This window comes from Lissotriton helveticus, chromosome 10 (assembly GCF_964261635.1).
Source record: "Lissotriton helveticus chromosome 10, aLisHel1.1, whole genome shotgun sequence".
In the NCBI taxonomy this organism is placed as follows: Eukaryota; Metazoa; Chordata; class Amphibia; order Caudata; family Salamandridae; genus Lissotriton; species Lissotriton helveticus.
The window spans coordinates 1,110,512,386-1,110,532,698 of NC_136071.1; the positions used below are offsets into that span (position 1 = coordinate 1,110,512,386).

Below are 20,313 nucleotides of genomic sequence, written 5' to 3' on the forward strand. Positions count from 1 at the left end.
ATGCCGAATGGGGCCACCACATCCTCCAGGGGGGCCATATAAACATTAAATAATGTCGGGCTAAGAGAAGAGCCCTGTGGCACACCACACAGGAGGGGGATAAATGCTGACCGTTCACTCCCTTCCCAAACCTGGTATGTCCGACCGCTGAGAAATGACCTAAGCCACTTCAGAGCCACACCTGACACCCCTACATCAGACAGTCGTTGAATCAACACTTGGTGGTTCACAGTGTCGAAAGCCGCACTGAGGTCCAAGAGGATCACTGCCACTGACCCTCCTGAATCCAGAATGCTCCTGGCTTCCTCAACGACTGCCAGGAGAGCGGTGTCAGTGCCCTGACCTGGCCGGAATCCAGTTTGTGAGTCTCGCAGCAGGCTATTAGACTCCAAGAAGCCAGACAACTGTCGGTTCACCAACATTTCGGCAATCTTGCCGAGTCCCGGAAGCAGGGAGATGGGCCTGAAATTTGTCAAATCCGAAGGATCCAGATTCGGTTTCTTCAGGAGAGCCTTTACCACTGCTCTCTTCCAGCTCGGTGGCACCAAGCCCTGGGAAAAAGATGCATTCATTAGGTCGGTAACAGGAACCGCAATAGTAGTTGCAACCTGTTTCAAGAACCTCATAGGGGCAGGATCCCTAGGGGAACCGCTCTTCATAGAACCCAATACCTTAAGGACTTCAGCCACTGATACTGGCCCAAAGGTGTCCAGGTGGACAAGAGCTCCTCCTGGCTGACTCGCCGTGTCTGTTCTGTGAACAGGCTGGGGCAAGGCGCTTAGTATGTTCTCTATTTTCATGTGAAAATAGTCCGCCAGCTCCTTGCACTTCACACCTGGGCTGTCATGAGTTACCAGGGGCTCAGGAACCTTGAGAAGTTCCTTTACCACTCTAAAAGTCTCTCTAGAGGAATTGCAGGAACTTTTTATTCTCTCCTTGAAGAATTGGGCTTTAGCATGACGAAGAGCGGATTTATACACCCTAATTGCTGAGCGATACTCCTCTCGACTAGCTACCCCCCATTCTTTTCTCCAGCTTCTTACATCCCTTCCTTAGGATACGTAACTCGGGAGTATACCATGGGGCAGAACCCCTTCTCTTCTCCCTCTTTAGCACTCTCTTTTTAGGGAGAGTGACATCAAGGGAGCTGGCCAGCCACTGATCGAGGTTAGCATCTGCCTTTATAGGGTCCAATTCTGGGGGAGGACGCGTACATTCCAGGTTAGTGATCCAGTTATCCACCAGTAACCTGGACCATGCTCTTTCCACAGTACAAACCCTGGGGCCGCAAGTGGCCAGTAAATCAACTTGCCAGGTTGCCGGGACCAAGAAGTGGTCTGACCACGGGAGAGGATAAGAGGGGCTAGCTATGAGACGAGGTATATTTGAAAAAATTGGGTCGAGTAGATGGCCCTTATTGTGCGTAGCCCCCTCATTAATTAGACTCAACTCAAAGGCTTTCAAATCACGCTGCAGATCTAATGCCACTAGATCGGCCGGATCATTGAAGTGGAGATTAAAATCTCCCAGCACTATAAAGTTGGTGGTAGAAGAGGCCAAAAGCGTGACTGTCTCCATTAGGGAGCTGAAAAAATTACCCACGCACCCCGGTGGACGGTAGACCAGTATGCCTGACACCGACACCGTAGGAGACGTCCGCAGGGAAAACTGGCAGCTCTCGCAATCCGACACCGCGCCAATCTGAGCCCTGCACACAAACTTGTCCCTGTATAGAATGGCAATGCCGCCCCCTCGCCCCACAGGTCTATCCAGATGGTATATTAGAAAGCCTGGGGGGAGATCTCGCACTATATCTACCCCCGAGCTAGATGTAATCCACGTTTCCGTCAGGAACAGGATGTCTAGGTCGTGATCTTGTATAAGGAAGTTAATTTCTAGTGTGTGGCTCGGGAGGGATCTACAATTCAGCAAAGCCATCGCCAGGGCATTCTTTCCCTTGTCAGGTTGGATCAGCTGACATATCCTGCAGCCAGAGAAGGGTTTGGATCCTTTATGGACGTATTTACAAGGCGAATCTTTAGGAGGGCGCAGTGACATAATGTCCGCACGGGAATATATCAACCTTATTTCTGGGGTAATAGCCAGAATACCTGGCCCTAAGCCCGTCTGGAACAGGGAAAAATAACGAAAATTAAATAATATTTAGACACTACAGGGAGATATCTTTAAAAAGATACAGTAAATCTCTTTGTTCTCTCCTGGCCCAGGCCTCTGAGCCCAGTCCAAACCAGTTCTGAGGGCACGTTGCAAGTGCACAACAACCTCCATTGTCAGTGTGAGCCCTGGCTCCAGACATACCACAGGGGGCGGAGCCATCATTATGGAGGGCAGGCACAGCCCTATTCAGGTGCAGGTGCTACTCCTCCCACCACTCCAAATGCAGATCAGGCCTATTCAGCCTAGCGCTGACTCATCCAGACTCTCTGGAGCCACTGCACATCCCCAGCCCATGTCACTCCAAAGCCAGACAGCCAATACACATCCTAGCAGAGGCACACTGGATGGCTAAGCAGGAAAATACCTACTTTCTAAAAGTGTTTTTTTGAAACAAAGAATGTAAAAATCACCCTCATCTGCAGCTTTATATGGGGCTGAGATATGGGGTCCTTGGGCCAAGGAGAGTTTCCAAGGGCTCGATAACAAATTTATGAGATCAATTGTAAAGGTCCCAACCAGCACACCACTAATACCTCTTCATCTCGATTTGAACTTTAAGCGAACCGACCACCTAACTATTATAAGACCGTTAATGTTCTGGATTAGGATTTGGTCCACTCCGGAACTGGTAGATTATAGAAATGGTCTCCAAGAAGTATTGAATTTAGATTCTTTCAATTCCATTCGGTGGTTTGGGCATGTTAAAAAATGGCTTAACAATCTGGGGTTGAGTTCCTTCTGGGAAAACCCAGAGAATCTACCAGCTCTTGCCAAAAAAACAGTAAAAAGAGCATACTGGTGTTTCATGAATGCCAGACATATCCATGATAGTAGAACTGGCACCCTAACCAATCTTTTTTTAACCTTTAAAACTGAACCATGTTTTGAATCGTTTTTAGACGAAATAGAGCCTCCCCTCGCTAAGACTCTCTTCCTGAAGTTCAGGTATGGGAACCTCATGCTGAAATCGAATACTGAGCGTTGGACAAATAAAAAACTGGATTGTCCTAATAATATAAGCGAGAGATGCCCTATGTGCTCAGATATTTGTAAGGAGAATGAGGTGCATATGCTATTCATATGCAAAGCATACCAGAAAGCTCGAAAAAAATGGCTCAAACCAATGTGTGCTCTTTTAGGCACTAGATCTTGCTATATAGCATTCAGGATCCTAAAAACTAATACTGCACAGTTTATTGTATTCAGTATCAGTAGGTTTCTTTATTCAGTTTTTATTGTCCGAAAGAAAATGGGGCAGGTGCTTTGAAGACGGATAGATTTTAAATAATGAATTTTGCTGCTAAAACTGTATTTGCCTGCTGAATGAATTATGTCCTTGATTTAATTGGTGAGAATTAACTCTACACCTTATTATTGTAACCATTGTCTTAATTGATTTTCAAACATGTATTACGTTCTAAATGTATGAGTTAATGAATGTACTTATGTGTGTCTTTTATGGCCGTTGGCCGAAATAAAGAAATAAATAAATAAAATAAAAATCACCCTCACTAAAAGATGCATTTAAAAAATCTGAGTTCAGGTATACTAAACTTTATTTTCCTATCTGGTTCCCAAGGGCCGTTATGCTTATAAGATGTTATAAGCAAACTCCCCATTCTATCCTATGGGAACCGATAGCCTTACAATAGTGAAAAACAGAATTGGCAGTATTTCACTATCAGGACATGCCATACACATCAGGGCATGTCCTACCTTTCCCATACATTGCATCCTGCCCACAGGGGTACCTTGGGCCTACCTTAGGGGTGATTAACATGTAAGGAGAGGGAAGGTTAGGGCCTGGCAAGTGGGTGCACTTGCCAGGTCGACATGGCAGTTAACAAATTGCGCACAGGCACTGCACTGGCAGGCCTGACACATCTTTTCAGGGCTACTCATGTGGGTGGCACAAATAGTGCTACAGGCCCACTAGTAGCATTTGATTTACAGGCCCTGGCACACTCAGTGCACTTTACTAGGGGCTTATCAGTAAATCAAATATGTCAATCACGGATAACCAATCATAATAACAATTTACACAGGTAGCACTTGCACTTTGACACTGATCAGCAGTGGCTAAGTGCCCAAAGCATCTAAGCCAGCTAAAACGAAATCCAACACAGTATCAAAAATACAGGAGGTAGAGGCAAAACATCAGGGGAAACCAAGGCAACGATGCCGGGTCTAACACTGCTACAGATGAACAAAGAAAAGTGTCCTACTTCCAAGGCAGACTCTCTTATTAGTGTCACAAATCTCAGAGCATGTCACCAGAACAAGGACAGAAGTTTTATTCCCTTATGTTATGTCATGGTATGCCATGATGCCACGTCATGTTCTGTCGTGTTCTGCCATGTTGTGATATGACCTGAGACTCGTCTCATGAATTAGGTCTTCTCAAGTCTTCCTGAGAACCACATAGGGTTATCTTTAGCTCTGTAAAGCGTGCATGAACTGGCGGCTTACTTGTCTATTTATTATAGAAACATGAACATGACTTACCATAACAATGCCTTTATCTTACCCCAAGGGATATTGCTTTGTTTACAACAAATGCTTTTGAAAATGTACATGACCTGTATGTTTATGTTTGCTTGCAGTGATAAAATGTTCCCAGCATTTGGTTTCGGGGCCCGGATACCACCGGAATACAAAGTAGGTGCACAGGTGAATCATTTGCATTTATTTTGATTTTTTATATCCAAATGCATTTACAAAAACTGAGATTTTTGCAGCTGATGCAAAATGTAGAAGACTGATGTTCATGCTCCTGTAAAAGTCCTAGGGCAGAGGAAAATGGCTGCCCTCAGCAAGATGGGAGTAGGGCGTGGCCACAGACACTGCGTCCAACTAGTGAATGTGTATATGACAACATATACGATCTCTTCTTAGATACTCATTTATAGGTGACTAGTGTGCAACTTTTCTTATGATGTAAATTTTGTAAAGCGCTCGAATACCCTCATCGGGTCTAGTCCGCGCTATATAAATCTCTATAAAAAAATAAAAATAAAAAAAATGATCAACAACCCCAGTTGTTCAGTGAACAATCAAGGTCAAAGTGAAATTATGGTTTGCTTTGGTTGTAACACCAGCACGAATATTTAACAAACCATGGAAAGCACTTCCAAACTTAACTTAAACTTTACTTAAAGTAAAGGTATGGTTACAAGTTAAAACCGGAGAAACAATGAAACTTGCAAGCTGTGTTTAACTCTGCATGCAGTTCATGACTCACAAACTATAACTTATACACCGAACGCAATACCTATGCCCTCAGAAACATAACACAACATGGAACAACACGTAAAAGCACATGTATACTTAAAAACACGATAGATATTCAGACACACACACAGATTTAAAACAACGGAAATCATGTCAACCACTGATGACATTATCTGCCTTTTCTAATTTGCTGCAGTGTTCTTGCAGTTATTAATGATGTGATTAGCTGTGTGACAAATCATTCATTTACTAGATTGGGGGATTAGTTTGATTTATTTCCATAATGGAATAATGAATCCATGAATAGGCTCGTGAGAATGCTAAAATCAATTTCCTGAAAAAAGCATGAACCTTCTTCGATGTAACTGGCACTGATATTTGCTCACAGTGAGGAGGAGGTGATATATGGAACTTGATGTGAGTGAGGCCAGACATATTTGGGGTGTGTAATAGTGAGTGACAGTCATGAGAGGGATGAGGGAGAGGGGTAATCAGTCAATTTATGATATATTTTAATCCTGAGGCATACTTCCAGCCTCCAGGACTGGTATTCCATGTGGACAGTTCACAAAGGAAGCACATGGAACTGATGCAGGGTGCCAACTCACGTGAAACCTTTAAGAACGTCATCATCCACAACCAAGTGTCAGAGCTTCCCTCTTGTGTAAACTGCACTTTGGACTCCTTCCTGAAATGTTGCCTCATTGTCAAAGGCAAAGCATCCACAAACCACTGTGTTAGATTGCACATTGAAATGTCCGATGTGATGGGTGTTCAGAGGTCCCTTACCTTGGGGCCTATGTTGTATGCCTAAAACACACCATGGCAGCAAAAAAAATATATCCACCGTATAAGCTGTTCCCACAACTTAAGCTGGCCAGGCTCATATACACCAGTGGCAGCTTGTGACCTTTAAATGTTATGTGGCATGATCGTTCACTCGCTCGTGAGTGAGCGTACCTGACTGCTACTTGGCAGGTTTGGGGGTTTGCTGACAAATGCTTGCACTCAGTTCGGTCTCTGTCTCTCTCTCTCATTCTCCCTCAGTTTCATTCTCTTACTCTCATTCACACTTGCACTCACTTTAACTTACTCTGACTCAGTCAGTCTCACTGTGAATATCAAGGACCCCCTGTGAATTAATATAATTCCTGGGACAGGGTAAAGACACAATGGAAAATAAAATTCCCAGGCAACAATTGACAAATACAATACAAGAAATGAGTTCAACTAAAAAATTAAAAAACAAGATTCTTTTAATTAAATAAGCAAATATTGTATTAAAAAGACATCATTTGATGACATTGATAGATAGATATATATCATAAAAAACATGATTGAAAGACAATAATCTGTGGCAAAGATAGTTTCTTCGACGTGTGTTTCGGCACTGGGAGTGCCTTCGTCAGGAGTTGCCACCAAACAATCTAAAATTAATTTAAAACACTATTTAGACTTGACTTTCTTATCTTTATTTACTATATCTCTGATTCTATGTTCTGATTTCTTTGTCTTTAGTGAGTCTTATTGTGAATTGTATGTTTGGTATCCACAGCTTTATCAGATATAACCAATTTGACACAAAGATTGTTGTATGCAATAATTATTTAGCCAATTATTAGATATGAGTAGACTGTAGTACAATGTTGACAACCTTGATATAAAAAGATTGAATGTAACATTCACAAAAACAGTGTTTTAAATTGATTTTAGACTGTTTGGTGGCAACTCCTGACGAAGGCACGTCGAAGAAACTATCTCCGACACAGATTGTTGTCTTTCAATCAAGTTTTTTATGATATATATCTATCAATGTCATCAGATGATGTCTTTTTAACACAATATTTGCTTATTTAATTAAAAGAATCTTGTTTTTTAATTTTTTAGTTGAACTCATTTCTTGTATTGCATTTGTCAATTGTTGCCTGGGAATTTTATTTTCCATTGAGTCTCACTGACTCACACATCATTCTCACTCATTCTCACTTGCTCTCACACAGCTCGATTCATTCTTATTCATTCAATCTCACTCTGACTCACTGGCTCACTCATTCTGACTCGCTCATTCTTACTGTGACTCACTTTGACTGACACATTCCCACTCACTCATTCAGCCTCCCTCTAATTTACTTGTTCTCCCTGATTCACACAGTCCTACTCCGTGAAAGTCACTCAATCTCTCTCTGACTCACACAGTCTCACTCAGTCCCACTCATTCTGACTCACTTAATCTCACTCTGACTCACTAAGTCTCACTCATTTACTGTCAATCTCAGTAATTCTTACTTAGCCTCGCCCTGACTCACTCAATATCACTATGACTCGTTCAGACAGGGGCGTAACAAAGGCCCCCGCAGCCCCCGCGGTGTGGGGGGCCCTAGGCTTCCCTACACTTGAAGGGGCCCCCTCTGCCCCACGCTGAAGAGAAGCAAGCACAGGCCTGAGTAATGCACAGCAGTCCTGTTTAGCTCCAGCCTTTCTTCCAGCTGGTAGCAGTGTTCTGAAAACCTCGCAAAGAAAAAAGAAAGTTGCAATTTATAGCTTTAGTTTCTTGCCAGCGAAGAGAGGCCTGGAAGGAAAGGCACCCAGCATGTATCTGTGATGAGGAGTAGGGAGAAGCCAGTCAGGGGCACAGCTGCGCCACTGGCTACCTCTAAATGGCATCCATGGTTGAAAGGAGTACTGAGGAAGGGCCGGGACGCAGTACTGTAGTACTGCATTCCTGGCTGCAGACTTCCATAATAACTTAGCTGATTAGCTGACTCTTTAATTTGTGGGGAATCACTAAAGTCACAGAGCATCGATATACCAGCTGTTATAATTACCCATTTTATTGGTAAATACAATTTGAAACCAGAAGGATGAAATGCTAAACCACCCGATGGATGTTAAGCGCCTGGTTTACAAAAGGACGTTAATTACAAAGTTATTGCGTCTATAACTACATTTTCCTCTGAACCAGAGACGTTTTAAGGGCTGGGCTAGGCAGGCAATCTTCCAGGGCACCCATCTTCGAAGAGACCCCCTACCAAAGTGCCTATGGCAGCCAAAATTCCTCCCATAATTATAACGTCGCTGAAAAAAAAATGATTTTGTGTTTTAATTTGACAGACAAGTATGAATAACATAAAACTTAGGGCCCAGTTTACTTGGGGTTTGCACCAGAGCAAAGTCCCACAAAGCGATTCAAAGCAGAGCAAACTGTTGGAAGGATATTTAGTTTACAGCGCAATAGGTATTTTGCACTTGAAAGGTGACCTTCCTCGCTGCTGTGTGCCGCTTAGTGTCGAGGGGCATTACATGGGTGTCATTCCAGTGGATTAGTGAAAGCACACATAGTTATTGACACAAAGCTTTATTTTCTGTCAAAAAAAATTACGCCTCCTTGAAGCAGACACAAAAATGGAGGAATGTTTTAATTTCTCCCAAAATCTCACACATTGCATATGTGCTGCACTTTACAGCACCTATACAAAAGGTGGAATGTTTAAAAACTGTGTAGGAATAATTGTTTGTACTGGAAGAGCATGTGTCCAGTACAAATCCTATGCTAGCCAGCACATTGCACCTCTTCACCATGCACCATCCCAGAGGTAGTGAGCAGCAACCAGACATTTTTAATATTAATGAGTGCACAGCTTTCTTGCACTAAACAAAATATCGAATCTGCTTCTTGATCTGCAAGCCTGGATTTCCCAGCCTTAACCGTTGCACAGCCAGGCAGGAGGTGGCAATTAAACTGAAAAACACCTTTGTGTCATTTCACTCTCCTTAATACACCTCGGGAAAGATGTACAACGCGCAAAATAGCACCTCGCAAATTGCGAGTCTTTTGCGACTCGCAATTTGCAAGGCACTATTTTGCATGTACAACAGTGTGTTTAAAACTGTTTGCGATTCCCAATGGGGTCGCAAATTGCAAGGGTCATGAATATTAATGAGCCTCTCGCAATTTGCGAGCCCATTGGGAATGACAGGCCTTTCCAGGGATGGTGGTCTGCTTTCCTTAAAGGTTTTTGGGACCACTGCCTGCCCTTAAAAAATATTTTGGGAGCCAGTCACAAAGGGGAACGGGTCCCCCTTCCCTTTTGCGACTTCATTACCACCCTCTTGAAGAGGGCGGTAATTTACGAGTGTTTTTCAACCGCAATTGCAGTCGCTAAACATTCATACATGGCTCTGCGGTCGCTATTAGGAAGGGGACTCCCCTTACACTATTTTGCGAGTCGCAAATTATTTGCGAACCGCAAAATAGTGTAAGTACATGGCCCAAACTGAAATTGCGTGCGCAAACGGGTCGCAAACCGGTTTGCGCATGCAATTTTACGTCATACATCCGGCCCCTCACCTCTTCTATTTTAACCTAGTCTCTTAAACCCTCTTTCTATTTCTACATCTCTTACTGCCTTAATCACGCATTGATCGATTTCATAAACTAACATACAAATGTACATATACACAATATATACAACATATCCCAACCGTAAAAACTACATATTTACATGTGCACTCCTCAGTCTGAGTGATGCACTCTGAGGTAGTCCCCTTCGCACAAGAGGTATCAAACCTCTCTCTTATTTACCACTGTGCGCCCATACACTTTAACTAAGTTCAAATTAATTGGACTCCTCAAACTGTCGACGCGTGCGCGTTTCAGCCGTCAATTTCTTAAGGCTTCCTCAGGACAAGGGTACACCAGGGGCGTAACACAGGTCCCCGCAGTGCGGGGGGGCCCGAGCTGCAAGGGGCCCCCACAGCACTGTACTCAGTCTCAGGCCTGAGAGTTCCTTATTAGAACCGGAGGCTGGAGCAGGGGGCCCCTCTGTGTACCTTGCAGGGGGGATGGCGGGCCCTTCAACTTTCCTTACGCCTGTGGATGAAATAGCTAATAAAGGTCTCAAGATGTGATATTAACTATACAATTCTGCTGGATTAGGAAACTTCACCACCAATGAATCGAAAACAAGCGTGCTCATTTATTTGTTTTGTTGTTCTTGTATTTTGTACATACATTTTTATTGCTCTTTCTAAATTCTAGAAAATGTTACTGATGTCCTTGTCATGCGCAACAACCCTAAAGGGAATTGGATGCTAGGAGCAGCGGAAATGACATCACTAGGTTGTCACCTTGTCCCACCAGTTTATTCTTTGCTTCACATGTATTAGGCAAATAGCAAGTAGTGGAAACGACAGGTGGTGAACAGGGTTCTCTGGGCAGAGTTCACTTTCTTTTCCTCCAGTTACCTTCATGGCCCACAGACATGAGGTAACAAGGGAAGTGCAAAGGGTACAATAGGGCAAGCATGGGGTAGCTATCCCTGGTCACCACTCACTGGCATCCATGTTCTGAATGCCATGACGCTTCTCCCATGTGTATCTTCACCTCTTGAAGCCCTGTAAGGCTGGATTCAGTACAAGCACTACCCTACATGTTCCAATATGATCTTTAGTAATTATATTGAAATCTCTCACAAAAAGGCGCTACCTGCACAAAGGGAATATTTATAGAGGACTGAGACTCATCAGACTGAAACAAAGAGAAATAACTGGATGAACCAGTCACCCCTGACATGTCCAGCTTATTTGCTTCTTCGAGAGTCTGTTTCTTTGAAACTGTGAAACCAATTTCAGCCACCCCATATTTGGATATGTTTATAACAACGAAATCAGTGGCGTAGCCTGGGTGCCAGAGACTCTAATGCAAGAAAGGAACAAACATTGACAAAGCAAATAGGTCTCGCCTTTTGGGAGTTGCCAATGGTTTTTATCGATGCTGTACAGAAACCCTGATCCTGTGCAGCATGGCTAAAGAGGACCCGATGCTGCGCAACATAGATAAACAGGAATATGGGTAAAGAGGACCCGATGTTGTGCAGCATAGATAAACAGGAATATATAATTAGAAAAAATCCTATGACACAACCTGTAGCATCATTTTGTAGGCGCACGCATGTCCTTTTTTAGTTCTCGCCGACACAGTGCAACCAGTGTCCTGCAAGATGTATTGTTTCCAATTCAGTGGGCTTACGGACTGCCCACAGCATACCACTAGTTGTTTTTGTTTTCACTCTTATTTGCAATCTTTCAATTACTTACCTCCCATAGGCATCTCTTCCCTTCTTGTGTTGGCTCCTTCCTGGAGCATGGACCAAGCACATGTGTTTTTCCTTGTCTTTGTTCTTTCTTGTCTTTTTGCAACACACTATTGTTTATATATAAGTGTTTCAATATTACTCCTGGACATGCAATGTGCTTTCCTACCTTTACCACTGGTGTATGGCTTCTTATTTATTTTGCTTTCACCCTATCTGTCATCTCTATTGATGTTTTAGTTACTTACACGCACAACTGTACTACTCTAAGCCATTCTACTCTATGCCACTCCACTCTACCCCACTTCACTTTACTCTACACCACTCTATTCTATACCACTATGGTCTACTCTACGCCACTCCTCTCTGCTCCACTGTATGTCATTCCACTTTACAACACTCTAGGCAACTCAGCTCTACTCTACTCTATCCCACTCCACCCTACTGTGCGCCACTGTACGAAACTCCACTCTATTCTATGCCATTCCACTCTACGCCACTCCATGCTACTCTACAACACTGTGCACCACTCCTCTCCACACAATGCCCCTCTATGCAACTCTACTCTATACCACTCCACTTTACTCTATGCCACTCCACTCTATGCCACTATATTCAACCCCACTTTACTCAACGCTACTCTATTCCACTCCACCCCTCTCTCTATGCCCCTCTACTCTATAATGATCTACTCTACATTACTCCATCTTACTATACTCTATGCCACTCTTCTGTATGCCTCGCCACAAAACACAATGCCAATCCACAGCACTCTATGCCAATTCATTCTGCTCCACGCCAATCTGCAGCAGTCTACTCTGAGCAACTCTATGCCACTACACTTTACTCCATCCCACTGCTGCTCCACTCTACTTTATGCCACTACACTCAATGCCACTCTACTCTACACCACTCCTCTCTATTCTACGCCACTTTACACCACTCTACTCCACGCCGCTCTATGCCACTGTACACCACTCCAAATAAAGACACTCTACTCTACGCCACTCTAATCTCTGTGTCACTCCATACCATGCTACTTCACCTCACTCTATGCCACTCCACTCTGCACCACTCTGTTCCATGCTACTACACACTATGCCACTCTGCTCTACTCTATGCCACCTTACTCTACGCCACTCCACTCTTCATTACTCTACCATAGGTCTTTCCGGTCCACTCCACTCAATGCCACTTTTCGCCACTCTACTCCACTCTATTCTACGTCAATCCGGTCCACTCTACTCAATGCCGCTCTACTCTATGGCACTTCACTCTGCACCACTAAACTCGACAACACTCCACTCTACTGTACACCACTCTACTCTACACCACTCTACTCTACACCACTCTACACCACTCTACATCTCACCACTGTACTCTACACCACTCTTCTCTACAACATTCTACTACACTCTATGCCGTCTCCTCTATGCCACAGTATGCTATACTGCTCTATGCCACTCCACTCTGGACCAATCTAATATATGCCGATCTATTCCATCCCAGTCTATGCCACTTTACCCCACTCCATGCCACTTACTCCACACAATGCGACTCTACGCCACTCCACTACACACCACTACACTTTATGCCACACTACTCTGTCACTCCACACTATGCCACTAGACCTAATGCCACTCTCCGTTATGCCACTCTACGCTACGCCCCTGTACGCCACTCCATTCCACTCTATGCTACTCCCTGCCACTCTACTCTACTCCACACAATGCCACTCTACAGCACTCTACGCCACTCCACTCTAAGCCATGCCAACCAACTCTATGCCACTCCACGCTATGTCACTCCACGCTATGTCACTCTATGCTACTCCACTCTACGCTGCTCCAGCATCCACTGGATCACCTTCAGGTACACTGACGAAAGAAACTTGGAAGTACATCTCATTGTGCATGCTCTGAGTGGCTGAGAGACATCAGTGTGCAGCATTGCGCATGCTCATATTTATAAGAGCACAGTACGCCACATGGCCCTGGCTTCCTGCTGCTAACAAACCAGCCTTGCCCCTGATGTGTGGCTTCTGCTGTCTGTCAGAAGACAGTGATGACTTAGTGCTGCCTGAGGAGCAAACAGGCAAAGGGAAGACTTTGATGGTCAGTAAACACACATGAAGTTACTTAGCACTGAGTGCTAGAACTTTTTTAAAAAAGGAATTCGATGTGGAGGGGTTTTGGAACATTTTATGACAAAAATGTGGTATTACAGGTAACGTGTGCACATGTGCTAGCAAATGTGGTCATTATTGGTTATTGCAGCAGAAGAAGAAGCAATCATTCGTCTGAATCTCCAGGAAACAGGCCAGGATTTTGGAGGACAAGAGGGTGCTCATCGGATGAAGATGCAGATAGAGGAAAACAGACTACCTGTTATATAAACCCAACAACTTTATGAGTCATCAATAGCAAGTTCTGCAGGCTAATCCTGTTGAAATAAATGGAGGATGGGGAATTACTTCATGGTGGGTGGTCATAGTCAAGCATTTTTGAGAATGAAGACAGATTTAAAGAGGATGATCTCTTCTAAATTAGAGTGAATTCAGAAGTGTGTTAGAGGAAAGAAAAGTGTAGTTCAATAGGCAAAGGAATGGTGAATATAATTAAAGAGTGCTGACTGGAGTCACTATGTAGAAAATGAGATACTGGTACGGCTTAGTGGCGTACAAATGGCCCCGCGGAGTGGAGGCCCTGCTTCAGCACTGTGCACGGGCCCCTAGCCAGAGTGCTCCTGACTGGGTCTGGAGAATAGGGGGCCCCCCTCCATGTGTTGCAGGGGGGCCCCCTCAAGTTTCGTTACACCGCTGCGTTTAGAGTCACTCAGTCTCACTCATTTGCACCCATTGTGACTCAATATCACCTTGACTCACTCAGGCTTACTCAGTCTCACGTATTCTCACTGTCACTCGTTGAATCTCACTCACTCAATAACACTTTGACTCGTCAAGTCTGATTCAGTCTCAACCAGTCACACTCATTCTCACTCTGGCTCACTGTCTCACTCATTCTCTGGCTCATTAAGACTCATTCAGACTGTAACTTACTCAGTCTCACACACCGTAATAATCAGTTACACACACTGTCATTCTCCCTTCCCTCCCATTCATGTTTACTCATACTCCCTCTTGCTGTCACTCATTATCACTCCTTCCTTGGCAATCTCTCACTTTCACTCACTCACACACTCACACACCCACACCCACACATGTTCACATTCATAGACACATAGAAATGCTCACACATACACACAATCTCTCACAGACTCATAATCTAACGTATACACAGACAGCAATTACATGTGTTTCTACTTATCTTGCTGCTTGCACAGGTTCCATTTGGACTCCTGCTCCTCTCTGCTTCTGGAGCATGATGTAAACCTCAAACCTGTGCAGTCATATATTTGATGTTTCAGCCTCTGCTGTCTACTCTTTCACCCTGCCCTTTCCAAATCCTGTGATGAGTTAGGAAAGGGTGTGGTGACTGACTGATTGGCATGTAGCCCATGCTACCTTTATCTGTGATGGTTTTGACGTCACAGATGAGGGAGGCACTGGAGCATCCAAGAGCCCCAAGGCCCAGTTTGGGACAAGACATAGTGTAGTGGAATCCATCATTTATTTATTAGAACATTGTTAATGCCAGATGTCAAGCTTCTAGGCACAGCATATATTCTAGTTGGAAAATAAACATTTTAGGAAAGCAATACAATTGAAAGGGAAGGGAAGTGGAGGGGAGAGGAATGATAAGAAAAATGTAACTGTAGAATTTGAATGTTTTAAGTGCATAAAACCAATAGGCATCAAAGCGCTGTTACCGAATAAGGCACCAGATGGAAAGGGATCAGCCCTAGCAGTATAGTTGCAGAAATAGCCAGGAAATCACCCAGGGCAATGTAATGATGAAAATAACCAGGGTTTCGCCTGCCTGTGAAAGATCACGTTGGAGTTCAGGCGCGTAATATTTTCCGGGAGAGTATTCCACAGCCTGGCCACAGCCTGGCCACAGCCTGGCCACTGCCGCAGAGAAAGCTTGATTCCCCCATCTAGCTTTCTACAACCTGGGAACTATCAAATTTCTCCGACCTGCCATCTCAGAAGTCTGCTAGGAGCATACCAGCTGAAGGCGGGCCTAAAATCACATGAGCCCTGCTGATGGTGAGTCTTGTACACCAGGCACAGGGCCTTCAAGATCATCGCTTCCTCACTGGCAGCCAACGGAGAGCTCTCAAGCCCTCCCTTACAGAGATGTGTTAGGCTGACCCAGGACCAACCAAGCAGCCACATTTTGGATGATCTGAAGCTAATTTAACAAATACTGGTTGGCATTTAAATACAGGGCACTACTGTAGTCAAGGCGAGATGTGATAAGCGCAATGACCACTAACACCTTTAACTCCCAGGTAGAAAGGGAAGAATTTTTTTTAAGATCTTAATGATCCAACGGCAAGAACTCACTGTTCTATTGACCTGGGTGCCAAATGTCAATGTATTGTCAAAGACCACCCCCAGATTTTTTGCCGCAGCCACCGGAACGCGTAGCGGACTGCAGGTTTCTTGCCACCAACAGTCAGTCCATATTGAATTCTCTACCCTAAAGACCACAGTCTCTGTTTTCTCTCATTCGTTTTAAGTCAGTTCTCCCTCTTCTAAATACTGACTTCGGCCATTCAGGACCTAAACTTGTATGAGGATAAGCGGGGGAGATGTTGGAAAGAGTCGGAGAGAAGGGAGACAAAGGAAAACTAAAAAAACTGCAGAGATTACAGGTGTTTTCTGTGCTGAATTGCAGGTCTCTCCCCAAACATGCTGCAGAAATATCTCTGTTAATTTCCGATAAAGAACCGGATGCCATTTTTCTCAGGGAAACTTGGCTACAACCGGAATCTGACCCCAATGTCTTTCAAGCTCTCACCGTAGGGTACCAAATACTTCGAGTCGACCGTCCATCTGGGAAAGGCGGCGGCGTAGCCATTATTTACAAGAACTACTACACCTGCTGTTCTTTTCCAACCACTCTGTCCAGCTGTGAACACCTCTCCTTCTCGCTGGACTTTTCCCCTACATGCACATTTTCAGAGACTCTCATCTATCGGCCACCGGGCACTCAGACTACCTTCATAAACCAACTCGCACCGGAGGAAGCCAAACGTGTCTGCTCCTCACCTAACTACACTCTATTAGGTGACCTGAATGTGCACCTAGATGACCCCTTAGATTCGGCAGCCACCGAACTATGCAACAATCTGGAGGCTCTTGAACTCTCCCAGCGAGTGCTGCACCCCACCCACGATAAAGGTCACCTCCTGGACCCAATCTTCACTAACTGTACCCATCTCACAGTTAGTCCATCCATCCCCCTCCCATGGACGGACCATTTTCTGATCCCATTTATCTGGGCACCGTCCGGACCACGCCCCAAACCCTCCACTGCCTCCCACAGGGACCGCAAATGGTCACAACTTAACACCAACCTGTGGACATCCACGCTGAAAGCCTCTGTCCCTGTAAACAACCCTGATCCGATTGTTGATAATGACAACTTCAACAACTGGATCATCACTTCCTTAGATCTCACTATCCCATTGAAAGATGGACCCAAAAACGCCCCTTGGTACTTACAGGACCTGCGCACTCTTAAAAAAGAATGCAAAAGATTGGAACGGAAATGGCGCATTGATTACTCACAAGTCAGTAAAAAGGTATATCGGGCCGCCATAAAAATCTATAAAAATGACATAAAAAAAGCTCAAGCCACCTTCTACGAAAACAAAATTAACGAAGCAGCCTCCAAACCCAAGGAAATCTATCAAATTGCGAAGAGCCTGCTCAAACTTCCCGATAAACCACTTGATCCACTCACCGCTCAAACCCGCTGCAATGAACAGGCAGACTACTTCTTCAATAAAATAGCCACCATCTACTCATCCTTCCCCCTGCCCCCTCATCCCAAAATAGAACAGAAGGACGTCAGCCCACCTCCACTTACCATCCTAGAAAACTTTCCATTACTGGAGTCCACCAGCCTGGAAACCTTATTTCTCCAGGTAAAATCCGGATCCCCCAGTGACCCTGCTCCAGCTCAGTTTCTTAGAACAATCACCCCTACCATCCTCCCCACTATTTTGAACCTAATCAACAACTCACTTTCCTCAGGAGTCGTTCCCCTAAAATGGAAGCAGGCTACAGTCAAAGCCCTCCTGAAAAAATCAAATCTAGATCAGATGAACCCAGGAAATTACCGCCCAATCTCCCTGCTACCTTGGATATCCAACATCGCAGAAAAGCACGTCAACCAATCCCTCACAGAATTCCTGGAAACAAATAAACTACTGGACCCATCTCAAACTGGGTTCCGCCCCATGCACGGAACAGAAACTGCTTTACTGGCTGTGACAGAAGGAGCAAGAATGATCGTGGATCAAGGCGGCACTGCGGCCATTATTTTATTGGACCTCAGTGCCGCCTTCGACACTGTGAATCACGACATACTACTTCACAGAATATCAGAATTAGGGATAACATCCACAGCAGCGGCCTGGCTACGATCATTTTTATCAGAACGCTCCTTCCGAGTCTGCGAGGGCGACACCACCTCGCCCAGTAAACCACTCAGTTGTGGGGTGCCGCAGGGTTCGTCCCTGAGCCCCACACTGTTCAACATATACATGCACCCCCTCGCAGGAATAATCCGCCCTTTCGGCGTCCAAGTCGTGTCCTACGCGGATGACACGCAACTGGTGGTTACCCTAAATCATCCCTCCTCATGTCCTAACGATCTCAGAGGCTGCATGGAAGCAGTAAGTACCTGGATGAGCCAGTCATACTTGAAACTAAACGGCTAATGGTAATGGGTAACTCCCCCCAAAAATCAATTGAGTCTTTATGGCCACCAGATCTAGGTCCAGCACCATCAGCTAGGAACACCATCAAGAGTCTAGGAATTTGGCTTGACAGCACTTTATCCTTCGGACACCAGGCAACCAAATTATCTGCCACATGCATGGGCATTATAAGACTCATCCGAAAAATCCTGCAGCTACTCCCCTATAAGGCTAGATAGATCATGGTCCAGGGCCTAATACTTTCCCGGCTGGATTTCGGAAATGCCCTTTATCTAGGCGCCCCTGAATCAACCTTGAAAAGACTCCAGGTGATTCAAAATTGTGCTGCCCGCACTCTCCTGCGCATTCCCCGGCGCCAATCAGTGAAATATGAACTAAAAACCCTCCACTGGTTGCCAGTAAAAGACAGGATTAACTTTAAAAGCATGTGCTTTGCTCATCGTGCCTACTGGAGGAAAGGAGCAATCCTGAACCATACCTTGATTACTCCCTACCACCCCAATAGATTACTTAGGTCGACTCATACCTTTCAAGTCATCAGACCCAGATTCAAAAGAGAAAGGAGTGGAGGAAGAATGTTCTCAACGAATGCGGCAAGGCTATGGAACTCCCTCCCAATCTCTATTCGTTCAGAACCCAACCTCCTGCACTTCCGAAAAAAAGTTAAAACTTTTTTCTTTAACAAATAACATTGACCCGCCCACACACTTGCATCTGGTTAAGCGCTAGGATGCCTTCGGGTAGCTATCGCGCTATATAAAAACTACATCCAATCCAATCCAATAGAGAAGTTTTAAAGTGGCAGGGATAACATATCTTGCCCTTGGGTTGGAGAGGCATTGAGAATTCATTCAGGTTTTGAGGATTATCTGGTAATCTTAAATGTATTGCTATTCAGTATTGCTGTGTATATCGTACAACTGCCTGGGTCAGAAGTCAATAATAGAAAGTCAAGCAGGGGTCTCAAACTGCCTACACTTTGTGGTTGTTCCATCTGCGGGAACAGCAGGTTAATGGAGGTGGGATTTTGTCACTATTTAATATAATAATTTCTGCCATATCACTGTTTAGGCAGAGGCCATTTACGCTGATCTAATGTTTGACTGATAGTGGTCAATCAGATATTTTTTTTCGTGCTGCTGTTCTTTCTCAGGTGGACTAGGAGGTGGGTGTCATCTTTATTCAACTAGTAATTCAGATCTTACTCACTGATCAAGTAGGTGCAATTGGTAGAATAGGGCGGGGAGAGTGCTGAACCTTAGGCGATGCCTCATACTAAGTTATTGGGATTTGAGACATATAGTTCAAGTGGTATTCACTGTTATCGAGCTTCAAGTGAGAATTTGATCAATTTCAATGCTTTTCCTGTGATGTGAAACCAATGCTTTAGGCGGTTTAGGAGTTTAGGAATTTTGTGGTCCACAGTGGTAAATGCCACCGAGCAGAAGCGCCACCGGGTGATTTTTGTTCTTTAAACTTATAGCATTTTCTTAGAAGTCCTTCACTGGTGTTTCAGTTCCTCATAGAGGTGGACTGTAGATTGTCAGTGAGTAAACTGATTGATTCTGTGTAGAATGTGAGTTAGTTTGCTACCTTTGCTTAAATGATTTTTGATAAGAATCGTTTAGTTGAGATGGGATGAAAGTTGACTGGAATGGAGGTCTTAAGATTTGTGCTTTTTGACATGACTGGGGACCATGGTATGTTTTAAAGAATTATGGAGATTTGATGCAGTCCACTAAAGCTTCCTTTTTTCTCTTTGATATGTTTGTGTGGCCAACATTTAGCACTAATCCTGATGATTTCATTTTAGATATTCTTTTGGTCAAATTTGTGAGGAGATAATGTCACTGAATTGAATTTGGTATTGAAAAGGTTTGATGGAATAGGTCGATGACCCATGTCGCTGAATTAGCACTTATTGAAGTTATTGCAAATGTCTTCGACTTTCTGGGGA

The 20,313-nt window shown here is 44.4% G+C and overlaps 1 protein-coding gene across 1 annotated transcript in view; it reads left to right on the forward strand.

Annotated features, from left to right (window-relative positions):
* CPNE4 (copine 4) overlaps positions 1-20,313 on the forward strand; it is a 1,493,383-nt gene that overhangs the window by 1,275,954 nt on the left and 197,116 nt on the right. Inside the window, exon 12 of the mRNA XM_078663874.1 lies at positions 4,782-4,836. Within this exon, the coding sequence (XP_078520000.1) occupies positions 4,782-4,836 (55 nt within the window). The remainder of the gene's footprint in view (positions 1-4,781; positions 4,837-20,313) is intronic.